The sequence below is a fragment of the Polypterus senegalus genome, chromosome 16 (assembly GCF_016835505.1).
Source record: "Polypterus senegalus isolate Bchr_013 chromosome 16, ASM1683550v1, whole genome shotgun sequence".
In the NCBI taxonomy this organism is placed as follows: domain Eukaryota; kingdom Metazoa; phylum Chordata; class Cladistia; order Polypteriformes; family Polypteridae; genus Polypterus; species Polypterus senegalus.
Window position 1 is genome coordinate 57200113 of NC_053169.1, and position 16868 is coordinate 57216980.

At 38.4% G+C, this 16868-nt stretch overlaps 1 protein-coding gene across 1 annotated transcript in view; it reads right to left on the minus strand.

The window, feature by feature from the left end:
- pno1 (partner of NOB1 homolog) overlaps positions 1-16868 on the minus strand; it is a 71294-nt gene that overhangs the window by 29645 nt on the left and 24781 nt on the right. Inside the window, exon 5 of the mRNA XM_039737891.1 lies at positions 5000-5117. Coding sequence (XP_039593825.1) covers positions 5000-5117 — 118 coding nt within the window. The remainder of the gene's footprint in view (positions 1-4999; positions 5118-16868) is intronic.

Below are 16868 nucleotides of genomic sequence, written 5' to 3' on the forward strand. Positions count from 1 at the left end.
TATATATATATATATATATATATATATATATATATATATATATATATATATATATATATATATATATATATATATATATATATATATTAAATGTACTGGGTTGGATGGATGGATGGATGGAAAAATAGCAGCAGCCCTAGCAGGGACCCCCGTGGAACACCACTCTTAACATCGGTCAAATCTGATCTGGTTCCTCGCACCATCACCCTCTGCTTCCTGTGGCCAATTTTGCCCCCATGTAAAAACAGCACCCTGAACTCCCACTTATTTTAGTTTGATGCCCAACCTCTTATGTGGCACCTTATCAAATACTTTCTGAAAGTCAAGATAAATATCACATGCTTCACACTTTGATCCTATCCTTTTGTTGCCTCAATGCACAATTCCAGCATGTTAGTAAAACACAACCTCCCTCTTCTGAACCCATGCTGACTGTTCCTAAAAACTCCTGTCCTTGGTGTTGCTTGATTTTATCCTTAACAATTCCTTCCATTAATTTTCATGTGATGCATTTTAAGCTTACTGGCCTACTGTATAGTTGTTTGGATCTTCCCTGTCACTCTTTTTATATAATGGGATTAAATTTGCCATTTTCCAATCCTTCACAATCTCTCGTGTGTCAAAGGTTTCTATATGTACTCACTAGACTCCTTAACAACTTGAGGGTAAATATTATCTGGCCCTGGTGATTGATTGGATTTCAGCCTATTTAATCTGAGCAGTACTTCTCCTTCTACAATTTTCAAATCCCTCAGTATCTCCTTAGTAGTCCTGTTTACCTCTGGGAGGTTATCCACTTGATCACTTGTGAAGACCTCAGAAAAATTAAAGTTTAAGGATTCCGCTATTTCATTATCTGTATCTTTTAATTCCCCTTTACAATTTCTTATGCACTTGACTGCCCTCTCCTCCTTGACTGTTCTTTAACTACTAAAAAAAATGAAGGAATCTCTTAGCGTCTTCTTTTGCCTTATCTGCTATATTCCTCTCCAAATGTCTTTTAGCCTCCCTGATACCCTTCTTAATGGCTGCTCTCATGTTCTCATACAGTGTACCATTCACTTTGAAGTCATCAGTCTTCTATGCCTTATAAACCAGTTTTTTCATTTGCAGCTTCTTTTTAAAATCTTTATTAAAAACACTGTGGAGTTTTTTTTTTATTTCCTATTAATTCCAATTTTAGGTATGTATCTGTCCTGCATTACAGGTAAAACACTTTTAAACCTGTTCCACTGCTCTTGGACTGTCTCCACATTTAAAAGCTTATCTCAGTGTATCCTCCATAGACTTTGTAGCATGTGCTCAAAATTTTCCCGACTAAAGTTCAACTTAAAAATTTTAGTCTTTGCATTTGCACTCTTACAAAATACCGAGAACTGTATTATATTATGGTCACTTCACCCTAATGTTTCAATCACCTCTACACCCTCAATTCTACCTAGACAATTACAAAATACTAAATCCAGACAAGCTTTACCCTGTGCTGGTGCTTTAACATACTGTGTTAGAATACAGTCACTGATTACTTCAAAAAAAAAAAAAACTCTTGTGCTTCTCCATTTTTGAGGTTATCCCAGTTAATATTTGGATAATTTACGTCCCCCGTGACCTTGCCTTTTTGATATTACTAAAATGATGTTGAAATTACTGTCTGAATTGGGTGGTCTAACACACCCCTAAAATAATGCCCCTTTCCCTAAAATTGTCCAGGTGAAGCCACATGTTCTCACTAAGATGGGGCTCATCGTCCAACTGAAGATGACTTGCATTTAAATTCTGTTTTGACATAAACAACAACTCCACCTCATTTTCTGTTCTGTGTATCCCTCCATGTTACACTCATTCCCATCTTTGTTATACAGCTAGGTTTCCTTTATTGCTATATCATAATTTTGCTCTGCTACATACAGCTCCAACTCACTTACCTTATTTTTGATACTTCTAGTACTACTTTGGAGTAAAGTTGGACAGTTTAACATCTGCAGCAGAGCAACGGGCATTAAGCAAACTCCTCTCAATCATGAAGAATCCACTGTATCCACTGAACAGTGTCACCTCCGGGCAGAGGAGTAGCTTCAAGTGACAGACGTTTGTCACTGTCTTGCTCCACTGACAGACTGAGGAGATTGTTCTTCCCCCACACTGCATTTTTTATTACTCTTTAATTTAATATTGTTTTTGTATCAATATACTGCTGCTGGATTATGTGAATTTTCCCTTGGGATTAATAAAGCATCTTTTAAGGTAAGCTATTTTTAATATGGTACTCCTTCTACAGTCTTTTCAGACTGTTCAGCTTTTAAACAGCACGAGAACATGAACAAGAGAATAAAACTGAGATGTGTGTACATTGCAACAGGTACACATGTCGTAAATGTAGAAAGGACGGTCCTTGGGTGTGTGAGAACTGTTAACATTTGAAATTGATGATTGCATACAGCACAGAACAGATCTCTCTGTACTATTCTTTCCTCTGTATGTCCAGGAGTACAAAAGAAACACCGCCATGCACCAAAATGTGGAGACAGGGCAAGATCAGGGGAAAAAAAAAAAGTGGTCATCGATTAAAACGGCAAGATAGTATGCGAATGAATATGAATAATGTTGCATCCATGCCACAATATTTTCCGAAATGTACCGGGTGGTCCAGATGTAATTATGCAGATCCAGATCGTCTGGATGACTTTGATTTATGTGGGGATGATTCCAGTTCAGCGTGAAGATGATTCTACTGTATATGTAGTCAGTTTTCACACTTCTTGATGGTCTGGGATTTTTTGGGTGATTTTCAATGTAATAAACTTAATAAGTTAAAGCGTAATGAAAATTGCATAATTAGATCTGGACCACCCTATACTATACAGGTCATAAAATTAATAATTCCAAATATCATATATATCTGTCTCTGTTTTTTGTCAGTGGGCTTTGACATTATGGAACACAAGGTACATACTAATTCAGAGTAAGCAGGAACACTCAAAAAAATTGAATAAAAAAAAATCAAGTGACAATGAGATACAAATATGGCAGATTCACCAGTGTTTGAGTGTCAGCTTTTATCCATCCAGATCAGAAAAATTCCTGTTCCATTGTCTCAAAACTCCACTCAAATAAAAACTAACAGCGTCAGATCCCTGGGGTGGGGCAGTAGTATGTATCGTGATTGTGACTGAGAGAATAAGTGGAAAAAAAAAAACGCTAACTTTTACAAGTACATAAATTAACACCGGCTGTTAGATGCAAATCAAATGTATGTGTTTATTGTATAATAAACAATAAGAGCAGCTTGCTACTCAAAACGTTCGAACCTGGGGACTCTTGATTACAAGTCAGCAATTTTTACCGCTGCGCCACCGAAGCAGTTGTATCATCCTTGAAACTATTGTGAAAGTGTTTATTTGATCTTTGGACTTCTGGCTTCATACATTATATAGTTTGTCTACATTTTGTTATTTATTATGAAAATATGAAAAACTTTTCCGTTTTAACGATGTGTTTACACAGATTATTGCAGAAACGGAACACACATGAAATGCATGTGTTCCAAATAACGATCTATTATTCCCCTACACAATTCTAGGTACCTGACACCCAGAATATCAAGGCTGGAACTGGGAGAACTTGGGGTGGTGGGGTGATGGAATAGCAGGCTGCTTGCTGCTTGTCTTGATCAGCACATTTATAAGACAATAGACACTGACAAGGAGGTGCGAAGGGATTTAAGGTAGGCCGGACTTACAAGTTATTTCGTAGGCTTTGGTAATTCTAGTGTTAAGACAGGTAAGAACAAAAATGTAGTATGGAGGGGAGAAAGTGCAGCAAAGGGAGTGTAGGAGAAGAAGATGGATTTTACAGAAATGACTTGTGAAGTTATAAATAAGGACAGGATAAGAACTGAGACAATCATTAGTACAAGAAAAGTAGGAGAAACATCTAAGAAAATACAGGAAGGTAGGCTGAAGTGGCATAGACATGCGATGAAGACATACAATGAATATGTGAATAAGAGAGAGGTGGTAACAGAAGTACAGGGGAAGAGAAAGCCAGGGAAGTCAGAGCAGACATGGATGAATAGAGTAAAGGAAGACTTGAAGGAAAAGGGGTCTGACTAAAGAGTAGGTACGGAACAGAGCTGTCTAATGAAGGATAATCAAGCACCCAACATACCTGTGGGAAGGATTAAGATAAATGGCATAGATCTGCAGTAATTAAGAAGCAAGTAAATTTGCCAAAAAAGATCTTAAAACTGCTGCAGGTACAAGAGTTGATGTTGTATACATTATATTGTACTTCTGTCTATGCTTCTATTTATGGTGTTGGATACTTTTGTCATCCACATTAATAAAAAGTGTCTATATGTCCATCCAGTTACATTGTCGGTGTCATTCCAATAGATGGTACATTTCATGCATTAACAATACTTTTTACAAATAGCACATAAAATGCCATATAACAGAGATATGTACTACATGGTGCACTGAGGTCTACATTGATTATTTAGCACCCTGTTTTAGATGGGTAATAACAACTAGTATTGAATATGCCAACAATCCCTGCAGTGATATTTCCCGGAGGGAAATAAGATCTCATTAATTATTTGCAGGTTAGTACAGGTGAGACGGGATGCCCTCAACAGGGGCAGTCTTGGGTGAAATAGCACTATATAAGCAAGGTTATACCCTAGTGGAGATGGTACAACTGGCAATACTAGAGTCAAGCAAACTTATTTTCTACAGAAGTTCAATTGCTGAAATAGAATACAGGCTATCATGAAAAGTAACTGTAATTTGTACCATTTATTACTTACCATGTATTTTAAAAAGTCACACTCAAATTTACTTCAAAGCCCCATAGAGCAACCAAAATCAACCCCAAACAGCCCAATACCCCATCTGAGGTTGCAAAGGTTAATTAGTTTGCAATATTACACATATAACTGTGAAACACTGGCTGAGAAGGCCAAAGACAGATACATATAAACAGAAAATGATGTACTTACGAATCTGCAAGGACAATTCTTGTCCTTGACACATTTTCAATTGTAAACTTTGTTTTTCCTCCTTTTCCTGCTATTCTACCAATAGCCCTGGAAAGGTGATCTCCTTTTAGAGGCTTAACTGAAAAACAAAAATGTCAAGTTAAATGTCACTTCATAGTTAAACAGTTCCTTAAATAAACTGTCCAAAAACAAGGTTCACTGGTGAATCAAATTTATTTTCCCCCCACCGGAATAAACAGAAAACATAACTTTACAAATTTTGCCAGCTCCTCTAACTCCCAGTCAACCAAGGAATGAGCAAAAAAGCAAGAAAAACTCTGAAACTTTAAGACGAGGCTTACGACCAAAACTATAACATGAAACAACAAGTGAAGGATTGTGCAAACTTCCATATTAAATAAACAATGTAAGCAGCACATTTTAAAGTAAGCCTGCACAAGTAATCAAATTGAAACATACTGTAAATCAGAATTTGGCCATTTGCGATTACTATAATGGAAGAGACTGTGACTTACAGATACACCACAAAATATATAGCTCCAGTGTTGTACAAGAGCTGCCAAAGTCTGCACTTTTAAGAACTTTGAAACTCACCAGTTCATTTTTAGACAGAATGTGAACTTAATACCTCAAAGCAGGAAATGAACATGTATTTATGTATAAAATAAAAAAAAATACCAGTTCATAATATTAAAAATAAATTAAGTTATTGCAAATGCATTTTACTGTGGCAGTGTTCAATGTTCTGATTGAAAGAATCAGTTATGTGACTTACACACCTGTACACAAAGGTCATAGTAGCATGAATAATAATTTACTGTGCCCTCCATAATGTTTGGGCCAAAGACATCTCAGGGGTTTGTGATTATCCAGGTGTGCTTCATTAGTGAAGGCATAAGATACCTAGACTTGATTGTACCTATAGACTATCTTTGGAGTCTGTAGTTGCCATTGTTCAACATGAGGACTAGAGCTGTGCCAATGAAAGTCACAGAAGCCATTATGAGGTTGACAAGCAAGAGTAAAACATTTAGACATCAGTAAAACCTTAGGATTACCAAAAACAAATGTCTGGAATGTAATTGGAGAAATAATGCACTGGTGATCTCACTAATCACTAAGACCAAGGAAGAGCTCCAACTGCTGATGACAGAGGAATTCTTCTTCACTATGTTAAAGAAAAAATATATATACAACAAAAAAAAAGACAAGATTTTATTCAAAACCAAGAACATATCAGAGCAAATCAATGAAATTACTAGAGGAGACCAAGAACATGCCAGGTGTCCAAGCGAGGCTCTTCATAGGAAAAGGAAGGCTCTGCATTCAGAATTCAACCTCTTGACATCTAAAAAAACAGAACAACTCATCTCTAAATCAAGACATTACGAACGTGGAGAGAAAGTTAATAAGATCTTAGCTCAACAAATCCACAAGCAATAGTTCGCAATGCAATCCCAGCAATCACCAACACAGAGACAAAAATCATAACCTATTGAGTTTAAAGAAGACAAGACACAATCTTACACATTTTTGGAAGCATTACAGATACCACAAATAGATACTCTCAGTGCAGAGGAACTAGATAAACCTCTGGCGCTATCAGAATTACTAGACGCTATAAAGTCACTTCAGAGTGGGAAAGAAGCAGGCCCCGATGGCTACTCTGCTAAATTTTAGAAGAAATTCTCCATTAAGCTAGCTCCCCTCTTATTAGCAACATTTACAGAAGCTAGAGACAATTAAATTCTACCTCAAACTTTTCACTAAGCATTAATCACCATCTTTCCTAAATAAAATAAGGACTTATTATAATTTGCATCATACAGACAAAATTCACTTCTGAATAATAATGTTAAGATACTCTCCAAAGTCCTAGCTAGAAGGATGGAGAAAGTGCTTCCCTCAGCAATATCATCAGATCAAACTGGATTTATTAAAGGCTGACACTTAGCTTCCAATCTTCGACACCTGTTTAATATAATATATTCACCTGCAAAGTCAACCATCCCAGAGATATTATGGATCAAACTACTGTACACCAATCCAGAAGCTTCAGTTTGTATTAACAACATTAATTCAGACTACTTTAAACTAGAATGTGGTACCAGACAAGGATGCCCCTTGCACCACTGCTTTCTGCAATCGCCATTTAGGCGCTGGCAGTTAACTATAGAAATGCTTATGAGATAAAGGAGATTATCAGTGAAGGACTTGAACAGAAAATTTCTCTATACGCAGATGATATGGTACTGTATATATCAGACCCACAAAATACTGTGCCTGCAGTCCTAACAGCACTTAGAGAATTTCAAAAGATTTCTGGTCTCAATATTAATTTGACTAAAAGTGTGCTCTTTCCAGTGAATTCTCAAGGACACAATGTTAGATTGGACAGCTTCCCTTCATCATCGCAGATCAGTTTAAATACTTAGGGGTAAACATAACAAGTAGACATAAAGCTCTCTATCAACAAAATTTCATTGTCTATATAGAAAAAATTAAGCAAGACTTGCATAGATGGTCAACCCTTCCTCTCACTTTAGCTGTAAGAATTAACATTGTTAAGATTAAATATCCTTCCTAAGCTTCTCTTTTTATTTCAAAACATTCCAATATACATCAATAAATAATTTATTAAGAAATTAGATTCAACCATAACCTCCTTTATTTGGAATTCAAAACATCCATGTATCCAAAGAGCAACCCTACAAAGACCTAAGGCAGAAGGTGGCATGGTTCTACCCAACATTCAATTTTATTATTGGGCAGCAAATATACAAGCTATAAAAACCTGGACAAGGACACAAATAAGATGAACATACACAGGCTTGGTCGGCAAAATAAATAAAATACTGCAGTAGATCTTTATATTCTTTACTTTGTACCCCTATAAATGCAAGCTATCGTCAATATACTAACAACCCAATTATGCTTCACCCACTCAGAATATGGAACCAATCTAGAAAGCGTTTTAAGATGAAGCTTTTATTTGTGGCATCTCTTCACGAGAACCACCTTTTTCCACCCTCTCAAACATGCAGTTTTTAACGTCTGGAAAACATTTGGGATTAAATCAATTAGAGATCTGTACAAAGACAACATCTTTGCATCCTACGAACAATTACATTCCAAAGGTAACTTCGCAATAATACATTTCTTTTACTTCCTTCAAATAACAAACTTTGTTAAACACAACCTGCCCAATTTTCCTCAGCTCCCACCTAACTCTATGCCGGAAAAAGTATTGGTAAGTCTTAGGACTCAGACAACATTTCTGTAATATATTAAACCATTTTACAGTCCTTCCCTTTCAACAATCCAAGAGGACAGTGGGAAAAGAATCTCTCATTCAATAGTTCAGAAAAGGAGTGGAAAGTAGAAATGCAGAGAATCCACTTGAGCTCCATATGCGCAAAGCATATAATTATTATCTGTCTCACTTAAAATTGTCCAAAATGTTTCCGGGGCAAGATCCAACCTGCGAACGACGTAATCAAGTTCCAGCCTCACTGGGCCACATGTTCTGGACCTGCACCAAATTAACATCAGACAGCTTTGGCATCACACTCCCTCCTAACCCATTAACAGATGTGTTTGGTGTACTCTCTGAGGGGCTTAAAGTGGAGGACGACAAACAAACTGTAATTGCCTTTACTACACTAATGGCACGCAGACTCACCTTGCTCAACTGGAAGAATCCTAACTCTCCTATTCTATGTCAGTCTGCATTATTTGAAACTGGAAAAAATCAAATTCTCACTTAGAGAATCTGTGCAAAGCGTCTTCTTGTACGTGAATAGCAGATGGTGTGTGGATGTACAGGTAGTCAAAAAATTCAGTTTTTCCGATATTGAACTGTTAATGGCAAAATGCAGACCTCTTTACCTACTGAGGGAGTTCAGTGCTGTTGTATCTACTGTGTGTTTACATTTCACAGTGGGCGGACTGTGCAACTGCACTTGGGGCGCTGCATGATGTCATCAGATGACACGAGTCGCTCCACCCTGATGCAGTTTTCATTGTGGCCAGTGATTTCAATCACTGCAACTGGAGGAACACCCTAACCAAATATCACCAGTATGTATCTTTGCAAACAAGGGAGTGTAACATTCTTGAATAAGTTTACAGCAACGTGAAGGATGCTACAGAGAAGTGCCATGCCCCCATTTCGGTCAGTCTGTCAGTGTTCCTGTATCCAACCTACAGACAACTCCTCAAGAGAGCTCTACCAGTAAATAAAACAATCAGGATATGGAATGAAGATATTGAGCAAACTCTTCAGGACTGCTTTGAGAGTACTAACTACAACAAGCCAGGCCACACTGCCATATGAGCTTAATGAGTTCTATGCTCATTTCAAGGAGCTTAACACCAATTGCCATGGGTTGGCTACCAGTCACTGGTGGCTCGTATGATACACCATTGTCAGTAACACCAGCAGATGTAGGTCAGATTCTCAGGAGCTTAACACCAATCAACCCACTGGTGGCTCGTATAAGGCAGTAGTCCCGCAGACTCAATCTCAGTCGGGCAGTAGTCCCGGACTCAGGGCCTCTCATACTCATAGGAGTTGACCGGGGTCCTCATGGACATATTCAATCTGTCCCTGGCACAGGCATCCGTGCCCTCCTGCTTCAAGACCACTAACATCGTGCCCCTTCCAAAAAAATCCCAGGTGAGCTGTCTAAATGACTATCGTCCCATTGCGCTCACCCCTATTATGATGAAATGCTTTGAGAGACTAGTCATAGCACACATTCAGAAGTCAATTCCAGCAACCCTCAAGCCCTTACAGTATGTTTACCTCCGAAATCGGTCCACTGATGATGCAGTCAATGCTGCCACCCACAAAATCATCACACACCTGGAGAAAAGGGACACATATGTAAGAATGCTGTTTAATGACTATAGCTCAGCATTCAATACAGTTGTCCCATGGAAACTCTGCAATAAACTTGTCTCCCTTGGACTGACATCATCCCTCTGCAGCTGGGTGCTGAATTTCCTTACAAACAGACCCCAGCCAGTCAGAGTGGGGAAACCAAAAATCAGGTACAAGAACAATCAGCACCAGCTGCCCCCAAGGCTGTGTACGGAGTCTGCTGCTCTACACCCTATTTACCTATGACTGTGTGGCCTCATTAAATTTGCTGATGAGACTACAGCCATAGGGTTGATTACTGGGGGGATGGGGGCAGAATATAAGACAGAGGTGGCAGGACTCGTGGCCTGGTGTCAGGTAAACAACCTCTCCCTGAATACAGATAAAACCAAGGAAAAGGAAGCTGCAGCACACTACTTTACATCGGTGAGGCTGAGGTGGAGAGAGTAAAAATCTTCAAATTCCTTGTAACCCACATCAGTGAGGACCTGACTTGGTCTTATAATACACAACAATTCATTAACTGAGCACACAAAAGACTGTTCTTTCTGAGGAAGTTGAAGAAATTTGACATGCCAACCAAATTTTCACCAATTTCTACAGGGGCACAATAGAGTGTGTTATCATCTGCTCTAACTGTGCCTTGCAGTAAAAGGTGGCACTCCAGCATGTAATTAAAACTGCACAGCACATCTCTGAAGCATCCTTCTCCTCCCTACAGGACATCTACACCAGTAGGGCCTTCAGGAGGGCATGCAACAAAATTAAAGACAATACTCATCCTCAACACATGCTTTCACACAGCTTCCCTCAGGGAGGCACTACAGGAGTGTGAAATCACGCACCACAAGACTGACGCATAGTTTTTTTCCCCACAAGCAATCAGACTCCTCAACAATGCTAAAAGTTAAAGTCAACCCAAACCACAACTCATAGCCTCATAAATGGTACTGACTGCTGCAGTATGTCATCAGGCACTGTGCACCTTATTTTGTAATCTTATCATTGTAATTGCTATTTGTTTTTATAATTCTTTGGTCTTTCTGTCTTTGTATATGAAGGTGAGCAAACAAAGTAAGAATTTCATTATATGGTTTTAACATGCGTTTTTACTGTGTATATGACAATAACCTTCTTGTATCTTGTATATACAGTCATAGCCGAAATTATTGGCACCCCTGGAATTTTTCTAGAAAATGCACCATTTCTCCCAGAAAAGTGTTGCAATTACAAATGTTTTGGTATACACATGTTTATTTCCTTTATGTGCATTGGAACAACACAAAAAAAAGCCAAATCTGACATCATGTCACACAGAACTCCAAAAATGGGCAGGACAAAATTGGCACATTTTCAAAATTGTGGGTAAATCGTTTTATTTCAAGCTCGTTTGAACTCACCTGTGGCAAGAAACAGGTGCTGGCAAAATAGCAATTGAACCTGAAGCCAGTTAAAATGGAGATAAGTTGACTCGACCTTTCTGTTGTGTGTCCGAGTGTGCCACACTAAGCACGGAGAACAGAAAGAAGAGCAGAGAATTGTCTGAGGACTTGAGAACAAAAATTGTGGAAAAATATCAATCTCAAGGCTATGAGTCCATCTCCAGAGATCATCATGTTCCTATGTCCACTGTGCGCAAAATAATCAAGAAGTTCGCGGACAGAAGAGAAAAATTGACAAAAGACTGCAACGAAGGAAAGTCCGAATGGTGGATAAACAGCCCCAATAAACTTCAAAACATATTCAAGCTGTTCTGCAGACTCAGGGCGCAACAGTGTCAGCTCGAACTATTCGTCGACATCTGAACGAAATGAAATGCTATGGCAGGAGAACAAGGAGGACCCCACTGCTGACGCAGAAACATAAAAAAGCCAGACTGGAGTTTGCCAAAATGTACTTGAGGAAGCCAAAATCCTTCTGGGCAAACATCTTGTGGACAGATGAGACCAAGGTAGAGCTTTTTGATAAAGCTCATCATTCTACTGTTTACAGAAAACGGAAGGAGGCCTACGAAGAAAAGAACACAGTACCTACAGTCAAACATGGTGGAGGTTCTAAGATGCTTTGGGGAGGTTTTGCTGCCTCTGGCATTGGATGCCTTGACTGTGTGCAAGGCATCATGAAATCTGAAGACTACCAAAAGATATTGGGGTGCAATGTAGGGCCCAGTGTCAGAAAGCTGGGTCTGCGTCAGAGTTCATGGGTGTTCCAGCAGGACAATGAGCCCAAACATACCTCTAAAAGCACCCATAAATGGTTGAAGACAAAGCACTGGAGAGTTTTGAAGTTGCCAGCAATGAGTCCGGATCTAAATCCGATTGAACACTTATGGAGAGATCTCAAAACTGCTGTTGGGAGAAGGCGCCCTTCAAATCTGAGAGGCCTTGAGCAGTTTGCAAAAGAGTGGTCGGAAATTCCAGTTGAGAGGTGTAACAAGCTTGTTGATGGTTATAGGAAGCGCTTGATTTCAGTTATTTTTTCCAAAGGGCGTGCAACCAAATATTAAGTTGAGGGTGCCAATAATTTTGTCCAGCCCATTTTTGGAGTTCTGTGTGACATGATGTCAGATTTGGCTTTTTTCCTCTATTTTTTTGTGTCCAATGCCCATAAAGGAAATAAAACGTGTACATTTGTAATTGCAACAATTTTCTGGGTGAAATGGTGCATTTTCTGGTAAAATTCCAGGGGTGCCGATAATTTCGGCCATGACTGTATACACATATACTGTACATACATATATAAAAAGGATTAGGTAAATTGTGCAACCTTTCTATGCAATACTTAATTTTCCTCGACATTGTATGTCATATAGTATACATCTATAAATATTTGTTCGTCTTCATTAGGAGAATACAACAATGATACTCTTGTGTTAATTAAACCAATTTAACGTGCATATGTCAAACAAAATATATTGCCTACATCCGCTGCGGTAAGAACAGTAGTGGTAGTTCACTTGTGTAGAGCTCGTTAATTACCCCGATTAGGTGGCAAATGGGATTGCAACTGTCTCTCAGTAAAAACACAAGAGGTGTGCATCGTTGATCCTACTCTTGTGAAAAGTTTTTTTTTCCCGTTCCTCCATTTAATAAAAAAATTCCACCTTGGACCGATAGTGAGCTATAGAGGGAAGGTCGGGCCAACCACACGCCCCAAATTATATTGTGTATGTAAAGAGTTTCACTGTAAAATATAATAAGCTTCATATATGAGTGTTTGGAGACCCTGGTGTCAATTTGTATGGTAGAAAAACAAACTACTGCCCAGGAAGCTTAAATGTGCCCTTTCGTTTCTGATCTCTATAAATAGTTTCAGCCAATTAGTGCCTTCCAAACATGCAGCAGGACAGTGTGAACCTTCATTGTTAGCGGCATGGCTTCTTAGTTTCATTCACTTATATTTAATTGTTAGACTATTTACTGTTAAGTGCTGTTTGAGCTACCATTTACTACAACAGGAGGCTTACTTAGTTCTTAACTCAATATTGAAATGCACAAACAAGTCTCCTAAATTATTTATTGAAATGCCTACGTTTACAGTGTTCGTTTCAGGAAATCATAGTTTTTACTAGTTCCAATTATGATTTATAATTTCTCAGTGTCACATATTATTCGTTACTACTCACAATTCCCACTTCATTGCTATTCTGTTTTATATACTGTATATGCCAACATTTTAAACAGAGCGTTCATTGAACTGACTATAGCAGACTTTTCTTACAATGACTTTATTTATATGATATTAATAAGGTCAAAAATCAAGGAGACTAGAAGTTTGCATTGACTGTGCCGTTTCTTTTTTTATCATAACATTGTGTCAGTAGTGTGTGTGTGTGCGTGTGCATCCTGTTCTAAATGACAGCACCAAAGCTTTTTGATATTTCCTAAAGGCCAATGTGTCTTAGTTTGTTCATCAACATATTTTGACAGTGTATGTAAATCAGAACTATTATGAACATATTACCCATATTCATCTCCCATGTAGATATGTAACGTTTGACGAGAATAAATAAAACAATATATACAGTATAACAGTTATGTTGCATTGTTTACAGTCATATGAAAAGTCTGCGAACCCCTCTTAATTCGGTGGATTTTTGTTTATCATCGGTTGAGCTTTCAAAGTCTTATGGAAACAGTAATATTTCAGCAGAGACATTAAGTTTATTGGATTAACAGAAAATACGCAATATGCATCATAACAAAATTAAAAAGGTGCATACATTTGAGCACCCCAACAGAGATATTACATCAATACCATGTTGAGCCTCCTTGACACCTCCTATAGCCTTTGAGGAGTATCTGGATTATGGATGGAGATATTTCTGACCATTACTCCATACAAAATCTATCCAGTTCCGTTAAATTTGATGGCTGCTGAGCATGGACAGCCAGCTTCAAATCATCCATCCATCCAATCATCCCATAGATTTTTGATGATATTCAAGTCAGGGGACTGTGATGGCCATTCCAGAACATCGTACTTCTCCCTCTGCATGAATGCCTTTGTATATCCAACCCCTGCATAACTTCAACTTTGTGACTGATGCTTGAATATTATCCTGAAGAATTTGTTGATACTGGGTTGAATTCATCTGACCCTCAATTTTAACAAGGACCCCAGTCCCTGAACTAGCTACACAGCATGATGGAACCACCACCAAATTTGACAGTAGGTAGCAGGTGTTTTTCTTGGAATGTGGGGTTCTTCTTCCGCCATGCAAAGCGCTTTTTGTTATGATCAAATAACTCCATTTTTGTCTCATCAGTCCAAAGCACTTTGTCCCAAAATGAATCTGGCTTTTCTAAATGAGCATTTGCATACAACAAGCGTCTGTTTGTGGCGCAAGTGCAGAAAGGGCTACTATCTCATCACCCTGCCATACAGATGTTCTTTGGGCAAATTGAGCTGAATTGTAAAACGATGTACAGATACACCATCTGCACCAAGATATTCTTGCAGGTCTTTGGAGGTGATATGTGGGTTGTCTGTAACCATTCTCACAATCCTGTGCATATGTTGCTCCTGTATTTTTTCTTGGCCTGCCAGACATGCTGGGTTTAACAGCAACTGTGCCTGTGGCCTTCCATTTCCCAATTACATTCCTTACAGTTGAAACTGACAGTTTAAACCTCTGAGATAGCTTTTTGTAGCCTTCCCCTAAATAATGATACTGAACAATTTTTGTTTTCACATCTTTTGAGAGTTGATTTGAGGATCCCAAGCTCCACTCTTCAGAGGAGAGTCAAAGGGAAGCACGACTTGCAACTGACCACCTTAAATACCTTTTCTCATGATTAAACACACCTGTCTATGAAGTTCAAGGCTTAACAAGCTAATCCAACCAATTTGGTGATGCAAGTAATCAGTATCGAGCAGTTACATGCATTCAAAACAGCACAATTACAAGGGTACCCACATTTCTGCACAGCCACTTTTTCACATTATTTCATACAACTAAATACTGCTTCACTAAAAATCTTTGTTCGGAAAACACCCCAGTACTCCAATGTTCCTAGGAAATGAGACATACCATTGTTATCGTTTTTGTTGAGAATAAATTATTATGCAGGCTGAGAGGGGTTCCCAATCTTTTTCATATGACTGTATAATTAACAAAACTCATCGTTTACCTGAAATGTTCTACTTTGTATTTTTACGTTTGGCAATGGAATGCTTCAGTATACAGTCGATTTATTCCACTTCTGAAGGTGTACATTGTTAGTATTCTCCATTGCATTTGCCCTCAGTGTAACGTGTGCCAGTGTAACTGATGGGCGGCAGACAAGCTCATGTAATGGGAGACAAGGCATCTCCTCACCCTCATGCCCAGGCTCTTCTCATAAATATTCCTATCTTGTGCTTTTTCTCATTCCTGCCAGTTTACTATTATTATTGAGCACGTATGTAGAGGAAATGTGTGTCTTATTTTATGTGTATGAAAGAAAGGACGGTAAAGCCTTGAATTAAACTGAGTGATGATGCTTTGGGTAACAAGACAGGTAAGGAGCAGGAAAAAAATTGTCAGTGACTGAAGGGGATTGTGTAACTGGAAGATGGCTTAAGAATAAAGATATGTCAAAAGCTTAGTGTTTCAATAATTCTATTTATGTAAATGATTTACTTTGTTGTGCTGCAGTTTGGAAGACTACTTGCTATCGAGCCAACCCCAGCCTTTCACAAGATGCATTCACAAGGAAAGGATGGTGCTGACAAAGTCTGGTACTTTTTTGAAAGTTTGGCTCCAGATGTGCTTATTCAGCTGTTCATTCTTGTCAGTACTTGAGTGATCTTTATGGCCACCTCTGGATGAATTCGCAAAGTTTCTTTAAAACAGAATCAGTGCAATTTAGGGAAAGCTTCGGGATTTCTGCATTAATGGGGCAAAAGTTGTAAAGACAGTTGTGATTAGTTATACAGCACATGCTTTTACTCGCATTGCTTTTTGGAAATCAATAATACATATCGGCTACAGATGTGGGCATCACTGAATACTAAAAATGTTTAATGAGGAGTGTCTTGCGCATGTACTGGTGTAATGACCACGTAGTCTTTAGTGAAGTGTTTCTTAGCCTCTCTGATATGATCAACATGGGGTAGAACTGATTCTGGATTGTTATAATACATGCTGCCTTACGCAAAATATGCTCATGAATTTGTTACAGATTCTAGGTGGATGCAATTATACACCAAGGACCGAGGTGCCCCATGTGAATCGTTCATAATGTCTCCGAAACGTAGTGCTGGGCGGTATGACCAAAATTATCACTGTATTTTCCAAAATAATACTGGTTTCACAGTAGTCTACGGTATTTTTTTTCCCATGCAGGAGTGGATTTTCCACTGCAATTACTGCAGTAGACTGGCTAAGAACAACCTATTCCACTGTCATGAGAATTGCACGTTGTTTGTTTTTTTTTTTTTTTTACATTTTAATGTGCACACAAGTATTAATACAGATTTACATGGCCCCATAAAGTGATA